Here is a 17,872-nt window from a genome sequence, read left to right on the forward strand (position 1 = left end):
TCAGGGAAATCCTTCTGAAGGTCCAGCCAACATCTCCTCCTCCTCCTCCCCTTCCTGCTCTTCCTCCTTTAGCCGTTTATCACTATCAGATGCGCGGATGGTGAGGAGCTATCTGCGCTCGGAGAGATGCGGCAGCAGCAGCATCAGCAGCATCCTCTGAGAAATTCACTCCGGAAACCGGCAGCAGCCAAAACAGGAGCAAAAAATTAAAGCGACCTTCTTGCTTTTTCTTTCTCCCCTCTCTTCACATTTTGTCCCTCTAGTCCTCCCGGCACCAAACGTCTTCCTGTTATTCCTCGCCCTCTTCTTGTTTATTGCGGCTGTTTGTTTCCTCTCCTTCTATCGGGATTCTGGACTGATCCGGGGACGTTTCCCTCCGCAGCAGCAGGTCGGGGAGGGGGGAGGTGTCCGCTCAAATCACACTGAGAGAGAAAATACTGTTCTTAGAGAAACTTACACTCCAGCATTAAAGATAATTAAGCCAGGGGTCTCCAAAGTGAGGCTCGGGGGCCGTTTGCGGACGCTGGAGTGATTTTTTTCTGGCCTTCAACTGCAGACATTAACGCCCAGAGTGTCACTACTTCAACATATTTTTACTCAAGTAAAAGTAAAGAAGTATTTGGTAAAAAAAGTCTACTCCAGAACTGAGTAACTGATCAGATTAGCAATAATTTAATATTTAAAAATGACATCGTCAGACGGAAGAAAAATATAAAGCTAAGTGGAAATTTTGGTGTTTTAAAGACCAAAATGACAATAATTCATAAAAGTAACAAAAAATAACAAAATCAGGCAAAAGAAAAATTTTCCAAATCAGTTTCTTTCAATAAAAAACATCAGAAACTTTAACAGAAACTGCAGGTGTGAGTCTGTGTCTGGTGGATTTTTGGTTAAAACATGTTTGGTTCTCATTCAGAGGGAAGAAAATCCAGAAATTTTACTCAAGTAATAAAAATACTCCATGATGCTTCAAAGCACAGCAGTAAAATTACTCCTAAAAATACATTTTTAAGTTACTCAAGTAAATGTCATGCTGACTCTAAACAACAGTCTATTGTCTGTTACAGAAACAGCAGACAATGCTCTTCCTCATCACTGCGGGGGGATTTCACTCCTCTTCACAGAAACATTCATTAATGCGACGGGAGGAGGTGGACGCAGGAATTTATGTTTCCCTGCCAGAAAAGGTCAAACCTCAGCTGGAACAGATCAGAAACCGTCACTGATCTCATGCACGTTTAATAAATTATGTTAAAACGAGGAGGTGGGTGAGAGTGAGCCTCAACAGGTGGGGGAGGGGCAACGAAACATAACTCTGGTCACTGACAAAAGACAAAAGTAACTTAAAAGTAAATTTTCAGCAAGATAAAGAAGTTTGTTTTAAGTAAATAGTTATTTAAAATTACTGAAGACACATTGCTTTTATTGACAGATTATTTAACTAATAACATGGGAAAAGTGAAATAATCTGCCGGTGGAAGTAGAACTATTTTTTTAATCAATATGAAGGAATAATTGCACTAAAACAAACATTTATCTTGCTGAAAAGTTACTTTTGTCTTATTTCAAGTGTATTGAGATATTTACACCAGAAACCAGCTGAAAATACTTGGTAAGATTTTGTGTTTTTGCAGAGATTGAGCTAAAACTAAATTGTTTTTAGTTTTTCTTATTCGCAGATCGACTTCTGGACTGCAGGCCAAGAATAAACACAAGTGCAGAAAACCCAAAGATTGTACTAAAGTAAGAGTGTCACTACTTCAACGTATTATTACTCAAGTAAAAGTAAAAAAGTATTTGGTAAAAAGTCTATTCAAGTACTGAGTAACTGATCAGATTAGCAATCATTTCGTATTTAAAAATTACATCATCAGATGCAATGATGATGTAATTTATAATATAAAATATAAAGTTAAGTGGAAATTTTGGCATTTTAAGAATCAAGTGACAATAATTCATAAAAGTAACAAAAATAGCTAAATCAGGCAAAAGAGAGATTTTCCAAATCAGTTTCTTTCAATAATAAACTTTGTCTGTCTGGTGAATTTCTGGGTAAAACCTGTTTGTTTTCATTCAGTGGGAAGAAAATCCAGAGTTTTACTCAAGTAGGAGCAGAAATACTTCATAATAAAGTCACTCAAGCAAAATTAAAAGTAAAAATACTGCTAAAAGTACATTTTCACCAAAGACGTTACTCTAGCAAATGTAATTGAGTAAATGTAACTAGTTACTTCCCTACTCTACTTTCAAGTAACTTCTCAGCAAAACGTAGGATCTTGTTTTAAGTCAATAATTCTTGAATATTGATGAAAAAGTTCTACAAGACATTTTCCCCAAGTTCTAAGTCAGATAATTGGCCAGTGGGACAAGAACTGGGTTGCTAAGTAACGGGGTGGGCTTGGCTGGGGTTGCTAGGTAACGCCGGAATATTCTACTAGTGGGACTAGAACTTTACCATAAATATTCAAGAATTATTGACTTAAAACAAACTCCCATTTACTGTAACATTACTTGTAAGTTAGTTTTGTCTTATTTCAGGATATTTGGATTAGAAAGTAGATAAAGTAAAAGTAATTTATTAAATGTAACTAGTTACTCCCGAGCTGTGCACATGAGGTGTGTTTCATTTTCAGGTGTAATGGTAACATTGACATGGTGATGGAGCCGTTGTTTGGACTCAACGCGGTGAAACGTTGGTTTCACTGCAGAAGTGGGTCACCCGAACAGAACCAGAATCAGAGAGAATCACCAACTGTGATCTGAAGGAAACTCTGGCGCAAAGACACAGAGCGCCTGAGTGAGGAGGAGGAGGAGGAGGAGGAAGAAAAGAAGCGGCGTGAGATCAAAACCTTTGCTTTGGTCTGTGAGACCAGAGATGAACTGAGAGAGAAAAACACATCAGTCAGCGAGAACAGGCAGAGAGAGAGAGGGGAGAAAAATCCTCAAGCAATAGAGAAGAAACGGAGGGGAAGACTGTGACAGCAGGGAGACGAAGAGTAGATGAGAGCTGATTTTTATCTCATCTCTTCAGCCTCTCGAATTGTTGTAGAGAGGAAAGGTCAAGAGGTCGCGGCTTGGTGCTGAACTGAACCCGACCCCTGCTAGAGAACTTCAGGCTCTGCTGTTCGGATCCAATCCGCTCCATTTCTGTGAGCGTCAGTCAGGTGAAGTGAGCTTCACGCTTCCACAGCAAACCGTTTCCACAGCAAACCGTTTCCACAGCAAACCGCTTCCACAGCAAACCGTTTCCACAGCAAACCGTTTCCACAGCAAACCGTTTCCACAGCAAACCGCTTCCACAGCAAACCGTTTCCACAGCAAACCGCTTCCACAGCAAACCGCTTCCACAGCAAACCGCTTCCACAGCAAACCGCTTCCACAGCAAACCGTTTCCACAGCAAACCGTTTCCACGCGACGACCAGGTGCAGAAACGTGAAGCCGCACGATCACCTGGGGCACACTGTAAAAACGGAAACTCTCACCAAGGAGTTCCTGCTCTTTTTCCAGTGAAAATGTCTCTGAACACTTTAAATATAAATATATAAAAAAAACCTTTCAGCAAAATGTAAGAGCTTGTTTTATGTCAATAAGTTCCACTTTCAATGACATTATTTCACCTAACATGGTAAAAATGTCTTATACGTTAAATAATTTGTCAGATGAATTAGTACTAAATATTAATGGATTTATTCACTTAAAACCAGGGCTGGTCCAAGGAATAATGCAAGTTAAGCAGCTGCTTAGGGTCCCAAAAAGCTAGCATAATAAAAAATTATAATATATATATATATATATATATATATATATATATATATATATATATATATATATATATATATATATATATATATATATATATATATAATATTCCTCAAAATTCAACAAATTTTGATATTACTTTAAAAAAAATTTCATTACTTGACCTTAAAGGAATGTGAGAAATTAGACAGATCTGTTATATTAAAAAAATGTTTAGTAGATTTCTCTATTTGACAGCAACTTTTAGAATAAAAAAAATAATCAGAACTGGAAGATGGTTAAGAAAGACAAGAGAGGCTTGGTGGAAACGATCCAGAATCGATTCCTGATCAATCAGAACATGCAAAGATTAAATCCGCTTCAGACGCGACCCGTCGGTCTGCAGCTCATTCACTGCGACACTTTTTCAGTTGCTAAGCAGAATTTGATGCTCGGCTTTAACACCAGCAGCTTGTTCCGTTTATGCAACAACACGTTTGGTTTTCCTGTGGGAGTCGCTGTGATCTCAGCTTGCAAAGGCAACGACTAATTGACCTTCACACAGGATTGACTGGAGCGGCAACTTTCTCTCCAACGGGATCAGAGGGTGGGAAGCGTGTGCAATCAGAGCAGAGCCAGGCTGCTGTATGAGCCAAAACATCGACTATTTATTAGATTTGTCCATCAGATAGAAGGAAATCAGTTGAAATATTGTCTTTGGAGACCTAGCAGACAGGCACCCCACCAGTTTAAACCAACCTGACAGAAAGACTGCCGTGGCCAACAAGCTGGAAGCCATGAACTGTGACTGCTTCTAATTATTTGTGATTATTTTACAGCTGTCATTTCTGTGCGTTTTTCTCAAGATTAGAGTTTTTGTCAAAATATGTTGATATATTCAGTAACTTTAAAAACAAATTATTCAAGGATGCCAATTTGCATCACAATCAATACAAACTGAGCTACATTCGCTTCTTCCATGTTTCAATAATAAACAAAAATCACTCAGTTTAACGTTGCTAACATGTCCAGAACATCTATATGGAGCTAAATTGGGGCCAAAAAGTTTGTTCAAAAGAAAAAAAAATTGAGACTGAAAGAAAAACATCTTGAATATGAATAGTAGATTAACACATTATTTTCAGATAAAAAAATTATTTTCACAGGTTCAAATTTTTTTTTCAGTATCAAAACTTTTCTAGACTAATAAACACGCTGCATTTAAAGGCAGACTTAAAATTTTGGTTAAATTAAATCAGTGTGAGACTTTGCTACTGCAAAACGACATTTATTCTATGGCCTTTTCAAGATGTTCTGTGACAATTTGTCACAAAAATAAATAATCAGAAAATTAAAGAAAAATCATTTGAGAATTCACAAACAGCAAGAGGAAGAGCTGCAGCTTTATTTGATGGCAACAGCCAGAAAAAAAGAAAAAAAGTTAATTGTACATCTCCAAATTAAGAGAAATTAATTTGGTGAAATTAATCTCTCTCAAATTTTCTAGAAAAAAAACATTTCTCGGGAATTTTCTAGAAAAAAAAAATCATATTGTAATTACTTGAAAAATTACTTTTATATTAAAAAGTCCGAATTTTTTTAATTTTGAGAAAAAAATCTGATTTTCTAGAAAAAAGCCAAGTTTCTGGAAAATTTTCTACAAAAAGACAACAATTTTATGAGAAAATTTCTAGAAAAAAAGAGAAATTTCATAAAAATTTTCTACAGTCAGGTATTTCTGAGAAATTTTCTGTAAAAATTGTTTGTTTGGTTTTTTTTTTTTAGAAATTACCCAGATAAAAATTCAGAAATTTCTGAGTTTGAAAAGTCACATTTTTTTCTAGAAAAACCTAAAATCTCAGAAAGAACTCAGAAATTTCTGCAAGTTTTTTGACTTTTCAAACTCAGAAATGTAGGTTTTTCTATACAATTTCTTAGATTAATCTGAGAATTTGAGTTTCTCCCAAAATTTTGAGTCAGAAATGGGTTTTTTTCTAGAAATCTGAGACTGATTTCAGACTTTCAGAGTTTATTTTCTCAGACATTTATTCCTCTGTTTTTTATATATCAGTCTGTCTAACAGACAGTCTGATATGAAACTGGAAAATGTTTGATTTTTATAAGCAAACTGTCCAAACCAACCAGAGTTCAGTTTAAGTTAAAAAGGAACAGAAATCTTCTTTTCACTTTTACCTCCAAAGTTGGTCCTGCAGTCGAAGCTCAGAAGCTGCACGTCTTCTGGTTTTAACAAAATATATAAGCTCAGAATCGGCTCTCTTTGGCTCATTAATAACAGACTCAGGAAAGAACAGAAGGTGGTGAAACGCCGACGTTTGATCGCTTTATTCAGAGCGATCCTCCTCAGTCTGTTCCTCCTTCCACCAAAACCAGAACCAGAGTTCAGCTGTCGAACCGCCTCCTCCTCCTCCACCTCATCTCCTCGGCGCTGACATCATCAGAGGAGTCGCGATACGGACGACCTCGTCGGTCATTGCCTCGTCCTGAGAGAATGAGCAGGAAGTAACGTCAGGTGTGTTTCTTTCAGGTGAGGAGTCCAGAGTTCAGAGCGTCTCACCTCGGTCGTCCAGACTGTTTCTGATGGCCGCCTCCAGCTGCTGCTCCTCCGTCAACCCGCCGGTGTACGACGCCGTGTGGTAACCTGGGGGGTCATGAAAGTATCCATAGTGTACTCCACTCTGGCCAGCATAACCTGAATATGTGAGAGAATGAGGGCCATGATAAGAAAAAGATAAATAAAAGACAAAATTATGAGAATAATGTCAAAATCTTCTGAGAAAATGTCATAAAATTAAGAGAATAAATTCATAATACCACAAAAATGGAAGTCAAACAGAAATGAAGAAAATAATATGATAATAAAGTAATAAAATTACAAAATTCAACTCTTAGTAGAATAAAATCTTAAACTTTTCAAGAATAAAGACATAAAATTGCGAAAACAAAGTCGTAATAATATGAGAATAAATTTATAATATTACATCAATGAAAGTCAAACAAAAATAAAATGATAAAATTAGCAGAATAAAGTTAGAAATTTACAAAAATAGTCAGAAGATTATGAGAATAAAGTTATAAAATTATGACAATAAAATCATGCAAGAATAAATCCATAATATTTCACTAATTAAGTCAATTTTATGAGAATAAAGTTACAGAAGAAAAACATAATGTTACCACTTTATCCTGGTAATATTATGACTTTATTTTCATATTTTATGAAATATTTCCCAGCATGCTCTGGTACCTGATGTGCCGGAAGATCTGTAGTAGTTGCGATGTGATCCGTGTTCGTTTGATATGAACAAATCTGGAGAAAACACAGAAACAGAAGAATCAAGTGAAACCAGTAAAACCAGTAAGTTACTCTTAAAACTGTCTAATCAAACTGAAAGACCCGGTTATGATAAATGAGTCAATTTCTAATCAAATGAATTTAAAACTTTGAACATATTTAAGAGCTGATGTGTTTGAGCCGCGGCGTCTCCTCAGAGTCAGATTGAAGGTTTTAAAGAAGAGAAAACGGCTAAATGAAGTCAAACCTGCACATTTCCTCATGATTCTGTTGAGCGGTCCGGACGTGTAGAGCAAACCCACCAGGATCCCTGCCAGGTGACCCACAAACGAAGTCCTGGAGGAGCAGCAGACACGGATCAATCAATCAATCAATCAATGGTTTCAGCCTCAGGGCAGGTCAAAGTGCTTTACATCATAAAAACACAAAAATCAACAATTGAAACATTACATTTAGTTAAATATCATCATCACACATTAAAATGTTGGTCAGTGTTTCATTAGCAACTCTAAACATTTGGGTTTTTACTCCAGATTTAAAGGAACTCAGTGTTTCGGCTGTTTTTCAGTTTTCTGTTCCAGATCTGTGTTGCACAGAAGCTGAATGCAGCTTCTCCATTCGTGGTTCTGGGAATCAAACACTTCCTGGATTTAATGGTTCCCAGCAGAACATTTCCAAAGCTCAGGATTTCACTGCAAACACTAAATATTATCAAGTCATTTTACTCCAGTTTCTGGTGTAAATGTCTTAGTACAATTGAAATAAGACAAAACTAATTTACACATAACTTTTCAGCAAAATATATGAGCTTGTTTTAAGTCAATAATACCTTAATACTGATAAAAAAAAAAAAGTTCCACTGGTAGAAAATATATTTTTCCCAAATCATAAGTGAAAGATTCTACAAATGGATAAAGAAATGCAATGTATTTATTTATTTAACCCTTAAAATGTCACGTCTCTATTGTAAATAAGAACTTGTTTTTAATAGCTTACCTGGTTTAATAAAAGTTGAATAAAAATGTTATCTTTATATTGTTTTCAGGCTAATCTACTTGAGAAAAAGTCTCATTTTCAAAATAAAACCCTTGTAATAAAAAAATACAGTTTTTTTTCATGGAACAATTGCATTAAGTTTCAACAATTCATCAGAATAATCAATAGATTACTCGATTACTGAAATAATCCTTAGCTGTAGCCGTAATTAGCAGTAATAATTTTTCTTGTCATTCAGTTAAAAAAGAAAATTAACAAATATCAACAACCAATAAAAGAACATTTTTATTTTTTGCACAATTTTTATATATTTCTATATTTTTAAACCTAAAAAATTACATGAAATTACTCTTAAAAAAAATAAACGTCTAACAATAGATATTTATCAAAAACAATAAGCTGTTTTTATTAAAAGGTCAGTTTAGATTTTTGACTAAATGGTTTTAATTTATCAGGACTGAGGACAAAAATGTTTTTTAAGTCTATAATATATATTATTAAACACGTGAAACGGCTCCATCTAGTGGATCAAATCCAACAGTGCAGTTAATAAAAAGCATCTTTAGAAATTTGAATAGGATATCATTTAGTGCAGCATTATGTTTAAATAAATTAATAAAAAAATAAACTGGAAATAAACTAGTGGAAAGTGGAACTTAAAGTGTTTCAGAGTTATAAAATACAGAGTTAAAGTGAGAAGAAGGCTTAGTTAATGATTAGAAAGTTGTTTAAACTGGTTTTACTGGGATTAAAAAGCATCTTTATGAGTCTAATCTGGGGAAGTGGTTCCAGAATCCAGGATGTTTTCTCTTACACTCACCCAGGTGCCGTTAAGTGGATCAGAATGAGCTCCACCCAGCTGGCGTAGCGGCTAGCCACCGGCAGCCCCATCACGTATGTCACGCTGCCGGGGTGGTAGTGGTTATTCAGCACCTTCAGCGCAAACAGCACACCTGGAAATAAAACATAAAAACCAAGCAGTGAAGAGGACCCAAATGTTTCCACTCAGAAACCCGTAGATCTACTCGTACCAGAGAAGCCGACAGCGCAGGCCTGGCTGTAGGACTGGTCGTCAGCTAGCTCTGTTAGCAGCCCCTCCAGCAGTAGGTACACCGCCCCGGTGAGCACGGAGAAGACGGACAGAACGTATATGAACCAGGCCGTGCCCAGCCGCCGCTCCAAGTTCATCCCTTTCCACAGCAGAGACACCATGTTGAAGTACAGATGCCAGTCGTCGGCGTGGTGGAACGGCGACAGGAGCAGCCGCCGCCATTCACCCTGCCAGTACGCCTGCTGGACGCTCACACAGGTCTGGGAATAAACAAAACAAATTAAGGGTGAACCGATCCACTTCTTCCACTTCTGAGGTATTGGCTGGTCTGATGCAGAAAAACAGCTGACCTGACTTTTTAAACAGACATAAATGTGATGATTTACACATTTATTTAATTACTTTGCACCAAGAGTAATTCAGTTCCAAGCAATTAAACTACCAATAAATTGAAGAATTAATACAGATATTAATATCGGATCAGTGCGTTTCTTTTAGAAATCATGCAAAATGGTGAATATTTCTGTCAACTAAACCACCAAGGACAATTCAGTAAATGAAAAAAAAAACACATCGTTTTGTTTTTAAATGTTTGGATGTGTGGATTAGTTATTTACCCTCAGGAGCGGAGCTGCTGGGAAGAGGTAAAGGTAAACGTTGAGAGCCAGGACAGCCAGAGTGACCGGGGGGATGTTGTCCAGGCCCACCTGGAGCAGCTGGGAGCCCAGCATCAGCAAGCCCAGATGGGACGACCTCGATCTCCTGTTCATCCTGAAGCCAGCCTGACAGGAAGCAGCAACACGACTTCAACCATGGCCGACGTTACGAACCAGACAAAGCAGAGCAGAGCAGGCGCTCTTTAAGGATGTTTTCACACCGAATAGCCCAATAAACTCGGTTTGAATGGGGACCAAACCTGAAATCTGCAAACCTAACACTCTGAAAAACAGCTCCGAAAAGCTAAAAGTGACACTGTCAGCATGTTTTGTTACATAAATCTGTAACATTTTGACAAAACAAAACGCAGCATAATATTCAGAATGTTGATTGAAGATATCTGACGTAGAAAAGCTGTTAATGGTCAACATATCTCTAATTCATCTGGAGATATTTTAAAAGGAAACTTTGACTAGGACTGTCACAATAACAAATTTATACTGGACGATAAATTGTCCCAGAAGTTATTGCAATAAACGACACTATTGTTGTCTTGAGATTATTTTAAATACATTTTAAATTCTACTGAACATTTAACACTGGAACTGGCAGATAATTTAAATATCCAAAATAAATAAACAACAGAAATAACAAATAAAAAACGAATTATGAAGTCTATGTAAACAAAATTGTCATTTTAAAAAAACGAGCTGACTAAAGTCTTTTGTCATCCAGTTTTTAATTAGTTGATTGAGTTCACTGTAATTTATCATGCAACTGATTTATTGCCAAACTTTGAACTAATCTCTAAGTTAGTTTTGCTGAGTCATTATTTGCTTTTTAAATTTAATTTGCGCTTGTTTGATCTTGTATATCACGTGTCTATACGTACATTTAAGATACGTTTAATTGGAATTATGACAAATCAGATCAAAAAGTGAATCTGACGTTACTTATACAAGTCAGAATGTAATTAGATATTTCTCAAATAGGTATTGCGTGTAGACAAAATACAATTGGATATCTTAATTAATACATTTAGTCATAAACTAATCTTAAGTATTTGAAATGTAAGTGTGGTGAAACCGGTTTTATGTTAAAACGGCCAGATACATATCCGATTACTGTAATTAATTCCTTTACTGTTGAAGAGTTTTTTATTTCATCAAAACTTTGGTGTGTAGCCACTTTAGACAAACACTCACAAATGAGCGGTTTGAAAAATATTAACTCGGTCTAACAACTGTTGATATTTCTTCCTCTCATTTTCTTCAACCACTTTTTTCTTAGCTTAAACAGAAACATAAAAGTTAGTTGTACTCACTGTGAGTTCAGTTCTTCCTCCGTTGAAGGCGCTTCGGCTAATGCTAACCCCACCGACAGTAAAGTTAGCTTCTGGTTTAAAGCGGCTTTTCACCAGAAAAGACTGAGAGGAAACTTAACACAGACCGACGGAGTGAAGTTTAACTAATAAACCTCTCGGCCACAAGTCAGAACCTTTCATTTCTCCTGGTTTCATCATAACTTCGAGCACTTTCAAGCAGCGGCTGGAGTTAGGAATGGTCACGTGACAATAACAACACTACGTAACGGCGCAGGCGCATTACGGAGTTCAGGGAGGGTGCTGATGACGTCAATGCAAAGCGTGTGTGACCGTAAATAGTTTGTAGAAATCCCGAAAAACAACGGGAGTTCTTTACCATTGAAGTCAACATAATTAACGGCAATACGAATAACTGTAAAATAGAAATAATGTTTAAACTCAATTAATAAAAGTTTAATAATTAAACGTTATTGTAGAATAACTTTTAATAAAGTTTTGTGTTTTGTTTGAAACATAAAACAAAAACTATGAATTAGAATGGATTTTATTTATTTTTTACTTAATTTGTTTATTTAGAAATTATTCCGTCTCTCCTGCAGATATTTGAAAAAAAATTTCAAAAACAAGAAATTAATTTTTATATGCTATAAGTTGGTCATTTTATATATCATGCATAATAAAATCCCATGAACTATCACTAACCTCAAGTGTAGCATAAACACACAATATACTGTCATTTTAATACAGTGTATTTAATAAACATATTATTTATTTATTTTTAAGTTTCTGTCCCTTTTTATTTCCTACTTATGTAGCAACAAGTAGTTCAAAGTGCCTTTCATAAAACAAAAAGAAACACTACATTACAGTGCCAAAATAAAGAAAAGCAATGATAAAGTAATAAAAAGTTGTTCAGACCAGAATTAACATATTTTCCAGTCAATGTACAAGATGTGTGTATTTGTGCATAGAAAACACAAAGAGGCTACAGGAGATTAGAAAGACTCTTTGGGACTCTTCACCTCCCTTCGGTCAAGGGATGTGAAAATAAAGGCAGGGATGTTATTTGAGATTAGAAAAACTGCACAAATATCAGCAGGGATGCAAAACATCTCTTGAGTTTGCTGGGAGCAGTGCTGCTGGGAGGAAGGATCTGCCATAACGCCCCTATGTGCACCAAGCTGTCTAAATCATTTAAACTTAAAAATATAGGATTTGGCCTGGCATATAGAGAAATGATTATAGTTGATTGAAAATAAACAAATTTTGTTTAATAATTGATGTAGAAGCAGCAGCTACTCCTATTTTAAATTGATTAGGGAGCGCCTATGAATGAATGAGTGAACTAAAATAAAAGAACAAAACCACAACACCGAGATTACATTTGGCCTCTCAGAGACTGAAACCTCACTCACCCGCTTGTTACGTAATTTGGACGCACACTTTTCCAAGCCTCAACCTTTTCTGCCTCCAATGGTCAAGCAGCTAAGCTGGCGGAGAAGCTGTTGCTATAGAAACACCGACAGGGAGGGTAGATAGAGGAAGACATTTCCGTAAGCTAACCGTAGTTAACGAGGGAAACCGGAAATGGAATGGTCGGATTTTCAAAATAAAACCTTTCTAATTATGTGAATGAATGAAATTGCAACCAAATAAATAGTTTTAACATTTTAACATGATATTTTATGATTAAATACAATCTATTAGAAACATAATCAAAGATTGAAAAAAAAAACACCTGAAATGTAGGTTTTCTATGATATTCAACAAAATAAGTTTTTTTAAGTGACAATTTGTGCACATCTTTTTAAATATAAATAAGGAGACATTTTTTTAAAGAAGTGCTGAAATTTTCAAAAATTTCTTTTAACTTGACAAAGCCTATAATCACATTTGGTCATGAATTATTATTGATTTCAGCTGGTATTTTGTGCCAGCATTGAAAAGATTTGTTTAACAGAACAGGAGAGTCCAAAAACCAAAGTGACCTATGAATGGGAATCGCAGATTTAAACGAGTTGGGAGAATCGTTAACCTCTGGTTATTAACCTCTGGCCTCCTTTGCAAGCCCACACACAATGCTACAAAATGCATAAAAAAGCATACATTTTAGAATGATTTTTATTCAATTATTACATTCATTTAGCATAAATTTGCTTCATACCTTCTGATTTTAGATGGCCATGATTTCTGTGGTTGACACAATCCCCTCTCTTAATGACATTAAACTATGAAATATTTTATATTAATCTCAGACATTTCATTTTATTCCCATTATTTATATATTTACTTATTTATTTATTTTATGCAGCAGGACTGCTCATTTGGCCTTTTTCTCACAAGCAACTTTTCCATTTATTGCTTGCTTGATGAATTTGACTTTCAAATTATTAGAAAATGATTAAGTTATTTTAATTTATAATTTATTTAAAAGATAATGAAAAGCAGAAAACAAAAATTATGATGAAAAATTTGAGATAAAAAAATTATGGGATTCAACGTTTTTTTGCATGTTATTTTTCATAAATGTTCTAAATAGTGGTTTATTTATAGGCATTCTTTCACACCTAAGAAAACTATGAAACATGGCGGTGGCAGCATTATGTTGAGTCTGTTCAGAACGCTGCCATTTTTGTATTCCAATGGAAGGAGGATCCCAAAGTACGGTCAAAACAGAAGCGGCATGCTTTTAATTTGAAAGTAAGAAACGGAAGTGGGTCTGTAATAAAAACGTCGGCTTGCCGCTGGCTGTGAAGCTGGAGCGGGAGAAGCAGAGGCAGCGGAGGCAGGTGAAGGTGTGAATGTGGATGTTTATGGATGTGGGGGAGACGGGAAGCGGTGAGGGCGTGAAGACGAGGCGGAGAAAAGCGAAGGGAGGACGGGGGAGTCCGCCGAGAGCCGGAGGAGCCGCGGACAGGGACGGCAGAGGAGAGGAGCGGGGAAGGATGTCGGAGAGGATCGCTTCGTGTGGGAGCCTGTGTGACAGCACCAACCTGCTGCTACAGTACTGCAACAACGGTGAGCCGCCTGTCACCTCCGGCAACACGTACACACCTGGTGGCTTCAAGGAAACACGAACATTCACACACATTTTTTAAATTAACTTATTTTATTCGGTGTACATTTACTCACTACTTTTAGAACTCTTGTTCTATATTGCATTTACTTATGTAATTAAAATATTGATATGGATTATATATATATTTGGTTTAGTTTGCACAATACATTTAAAAAAATAATCATTAAACAATCATTTAAAAACAGTCCATTGGTAATATTTTTTAAATTATATTTTAGTTTTCTAATCTGTTTTAGAATAGAAAGTTATTTTCTTTTGAATTATTATTTTTTGTTTTCATGTGTTTCTAATATTTAAATTGAATTAAAGTTTGGTTAGTAAGCCCAATTATTCTGAAAACTAATCTTAAAATAAATGTATTGGTAATATTTTTCGTGTTTCTGTTTGTTTCTAATATTTGAATCAGAATAAATACATATTTGGTTAGTAAACACAGTTGATCTGAAAATGAATCTTAAAATAATCAATTTAAAATAAGATACTGTGGTATTGATAGTATTTTATTGTACGTTTTAACTTTTTAAATCAGGGAATTTCAAAATAGAGTTTAGCACAATTAATCTGAAAATTAATCTTAAAATAACCAATCAAAATATCACAGGTACGGGTAATTTGTGTTATTATTTTTAATCTATAATAATTCAACTAAACAGTATTTAAAAATAGAAAGTAATTTTTAAAATGTTTTTTCAGTTTATTTATTAGAGGTGACTTGTAGAAAAAGTGTCTACGTGTCTCTAAATTATTATTTAATAAATAAATAAATCTAATCTCAAGTGTAAAAACGCCACACAACTCGTTTCACAAGGGGATTGTTAATAAAACTAATAAGGAGAAGTTTGTGAATACTGTGTACTAAAAACTCTTCCGGGTTATGATAATTTATTTTTAGCCTTTCTTTGTTTGCGCTTGTGTAAAGCCGCTGGGTATGTCGTCTGCGCATGCGCGTACCGAAGGCTAGGTTAATTGATCGTTAGCTTAGCTCATTTTCCAACATCAATCCAAGAAGTAAAGCGACGTTTCCTGGTGAGTTTCAGTTTATCTTCTGCCTGAAAGTGTGTGTTGTATACAAATGTAGTTGCATTCGCATTATTACAGCTATAATTACGATGCAAATGTTTTCGTTGTACTTGTTTCTCCTATAACATTAATTTCCAAAGGTTTAACAGCAGTTGTGACAGTTTTGTTGTTGTTGTTGTTGTTTGCAACATAATACCGCCGTCGGAGTGTCGTTGGTAGTTTTAATGAGGTAAACTAAGTGAAAGTTTTAATATATCGGACTGAGTGTGTTACCTTCTGGTAGTGTTGGTTGGTTGGTTGGTTGGTTGGTTGGTTGGAGGTGACTTATGTGTGCAGGTTACGTCTGGGCTTGCTGTACATTTTTACTAAAGTTTATTTTTTAAAGGTTCCTGGGAATATTTAACAAGTTATTAACGGGTTGGTATTTGGTGTAAGAGCCTCTCCTTGCTGCCATTGGGCCCGTTATGAGTTACTTTTGTCGATATAAATATTATTTAGTGTCATATATCAATTACTTGGTGGGTTATAAACTTAATTTAGCCCTTCTGGAAAACTTTATTTAAGTAACTGGAATTAAACAGCGAAAAAAAAAATATCGTCACGTACGTTTATGTGTTATGTGAAACTAAATTGGTAGTCGCATTCGCTTCTCCGCCTCCTATTGGACGAACGCGCACCACGTGGTTTCATGTAAACCCGGATATTTTCCTTCAGTTGACTGATTGAGTTTAATATCCCGCGACATACTAATACTAAAACTACCGGGTCATCATAAAATAAATATACCTCTGTTTCTGTTGCTGCTAAAGCTTTAAATTAATTTAAAAGTTTCCGAACCGTGAGTTACACTGAGCTCGGCCTGGAAGAAATGGTTTCCTCCCCAGTTATGTGGTATCGCTTCTCGGCCTTTTGGCTCAGATCAAGTGTAAATTCTGTTCTTATCAGTTTAATATCTGATAGTCCTCTACACGAGGACCAAATATTAAATTGATTTTTGGAACAAGGAGCTGGATCTGGGGCTTGCCTCATCCACTCCATGCATTGTCCTGGTATTGCAGTATCTCCAGGTACAGTGCACCTCCATTATGCTGTTAAATAACAATGCTATTGAGTACAACAGATTAAGAATTAATGATAAAGATCAAAGTTTTGTCTAAACTAATTTGTGGATGTTTTTACCAGTTATTTCCAGTTACTTGTCAAAGCTGATAACTTTTCAATATGTTTAAAATATATAAACAAACCATGAAGAAAATATTGATTGTCTTCTGATCGTGTATCTGTTGTTTGAAATTTATTTGCTTAATTAATTATTTACTTGGTTTTTTTGTTGTTGTCATTTCTGCTAATGTTCAGCGATGGGACCGAAGTGGAAGTTGCTCAGTCAGCTACAACTGCTGAAAAACTAACAACATTTCAGAAAAAGTACTTTATGCAGACAAATCTATACGATGGATTTGCGGTTGCTTTTCTTCTTCGTATCAGAGACAGTCTGCCTGAACTTCTGGAATCTTTGAACCTATTTATCAGGAGGATGTTGCAAATCAAATCCACCTCTGAATGGCTCAAAAAGAAAAGAACAAATTGAAGGTTTTGGGAACGACATAGTCAAAGTCTGGACTTTTTTTTAGTGTGTTTTACTTTAGAACCTGTCATGGTGGGTGAATTAACACAATGCATAGTTCTCATGTGACCTCACACCTCTGGGAACTTTGGCGGCCATCTTGGTAGGCACCAAAAACAAACTGCCATAACAGTTGCTATGGGGTTGCTATGACAATAACAAACAAGCCATGAGATTAGAACTAGCTCTTGCCTCGTTCTTAAATTATAAACAACTGTTACTTGATTACAGTTTTTGAGTACTCTACCTCTGTGAAATACTGAGATAAATATCGGATATTTACTGTAATACTATCAAACTAGCAATATGCCATTGGCTTGTGTTGTTAATAGTTGTTAGCACCACAAACATTAGCAACTCAGTTCAGCTTTCTGACGTTTAGCTACACACAGCAAATGTTTGTATGTCTTTGACATTGGGTTGAGCATTTATCCTATCGTTTATCATTTATCTTGATAAATATCTTTTCAAGGTAAGAATTATGATTCTTACCCCAATTGTTTTGGGGTTTTAAAACAATTGATGATGTTTTAAAACCCCAAAACTGTCCGTATTGTCGGGATTGTTAGCTTTCCTATTTTTTCCTTTGCATCGATAAAATTGAAAATATGATTAGATGCAGTTACTGTGTGCTGCTTAGTGTTACAAATCACACTTTTTCATGTGGCTGCTGTCCTAAAGAAGCGTATTATAAATGGGAATGATTTTCAAGAGCAGCATTTCTGTTTGTGGGTCTATTATTGCTGAGAGAGACACAGCCACAGTAACACATTTACCCAGAAATGTAGTAATAAATAGTTCTTATCATCAAGGTTGTTATGGCTGCCGGTGGTGGAGTTACTGGTTTCCTTATCCTCCCTGGCAAGTTTGCATCTTCAATATCCTGATTCTCATGAAGCATTACATGCAAATGCGTGAAGAATTTGGATATTTATCATATCTAGAGCATCAAAGGAGAAGTGAGACAGTTAAATTAGGCATTGGGTTTTGGACTAGCAGAGTAAAATGTTTATACCTCTACACACTTCCTCTGTGTTAATCTCTGAGTCGGTACTTTCTAGAACCTCCT

General features: G+C 35.7%; 2 protein-coding genes and 1 non-coding gene across 3 annotated transcripts in view; 2 read left to right on the plus strand and 1 right to left on the minus strand.

Moving 5' to 3' along the window:
- Positions 1-6,069: 6,069 nt before the first annotated feature.
- Positions 6,070-11,318, minus strand: rhbdd1 (rhomboid domain containing 1). The gene is made up of 8 exons (XM_005811394.3): positions 11,081-11,318; positions 9,717-9,881; positions 9,080-9,359; positions 8,869-9,001; positions 7,300-7,388; positions 7,005-7,067; positions 6,315-6,449; positions 6,070-6,240 (listed from the first exon to the last, which is right to left on the minus strand). The coding sequence occupies exons 2-8, from the start codon at positions 9,867-9,869 to the stop codon at positions 6,140-6,142; spliced, it is 954 nt and encodes a 317-aa protein (XP_005811451.1). The 5' UTR covers positions 9,870-9,881; positions 11,081-11,318; the 3' UTR covers positions 6,070-6,139.
- Positions 11,319-13,832: 2,514 nt separating this feature from the next.
- Positions 13,833-17,872, plus strand: part of eml2 (echinoderm microtubule associated protein like 2) — a 35,878-nt gene continuing 31,838 nt past the window's right edge. The window contains exon 1 of the mRNA XM_005811392.2: positions 13,833-14,098. Within this exon, the coding sequence (XP_005811449.2) occupies positions 13,882-14,098 (217 nt within the window). The 5' untranslated portion in view covers positions 13,833-13,881. The remainder of the gene's footprint in view (positions 14,099-17,872) is intronic.
- Positions 16,073-16,262, plus strand: LOC111612100. The gene has a single exon (XR_002754404.1). It is a non-coding gene; the product is annotated as a U2 spliceosomal RNA (small nuclear RNA).

The sequence above is a fragment of the Xiphophorus maculatus genome, chromosome 18 (assembly GCF_002775205.1).
Source record: "Xiphophorus maculatus strain JP 163 A chromosome 18, X_maculatus-5.0-male, whole genome shotgun sequence".
In the NCBI taxonomy this organism is placed as follows: domain Eukaryota; kingdom Metazoa; phylum Chordata; class Actinopteri; order Cyprinodontiformes; family Poeciliidae; genus Xiphophorus; species Xiphophorus maculatus.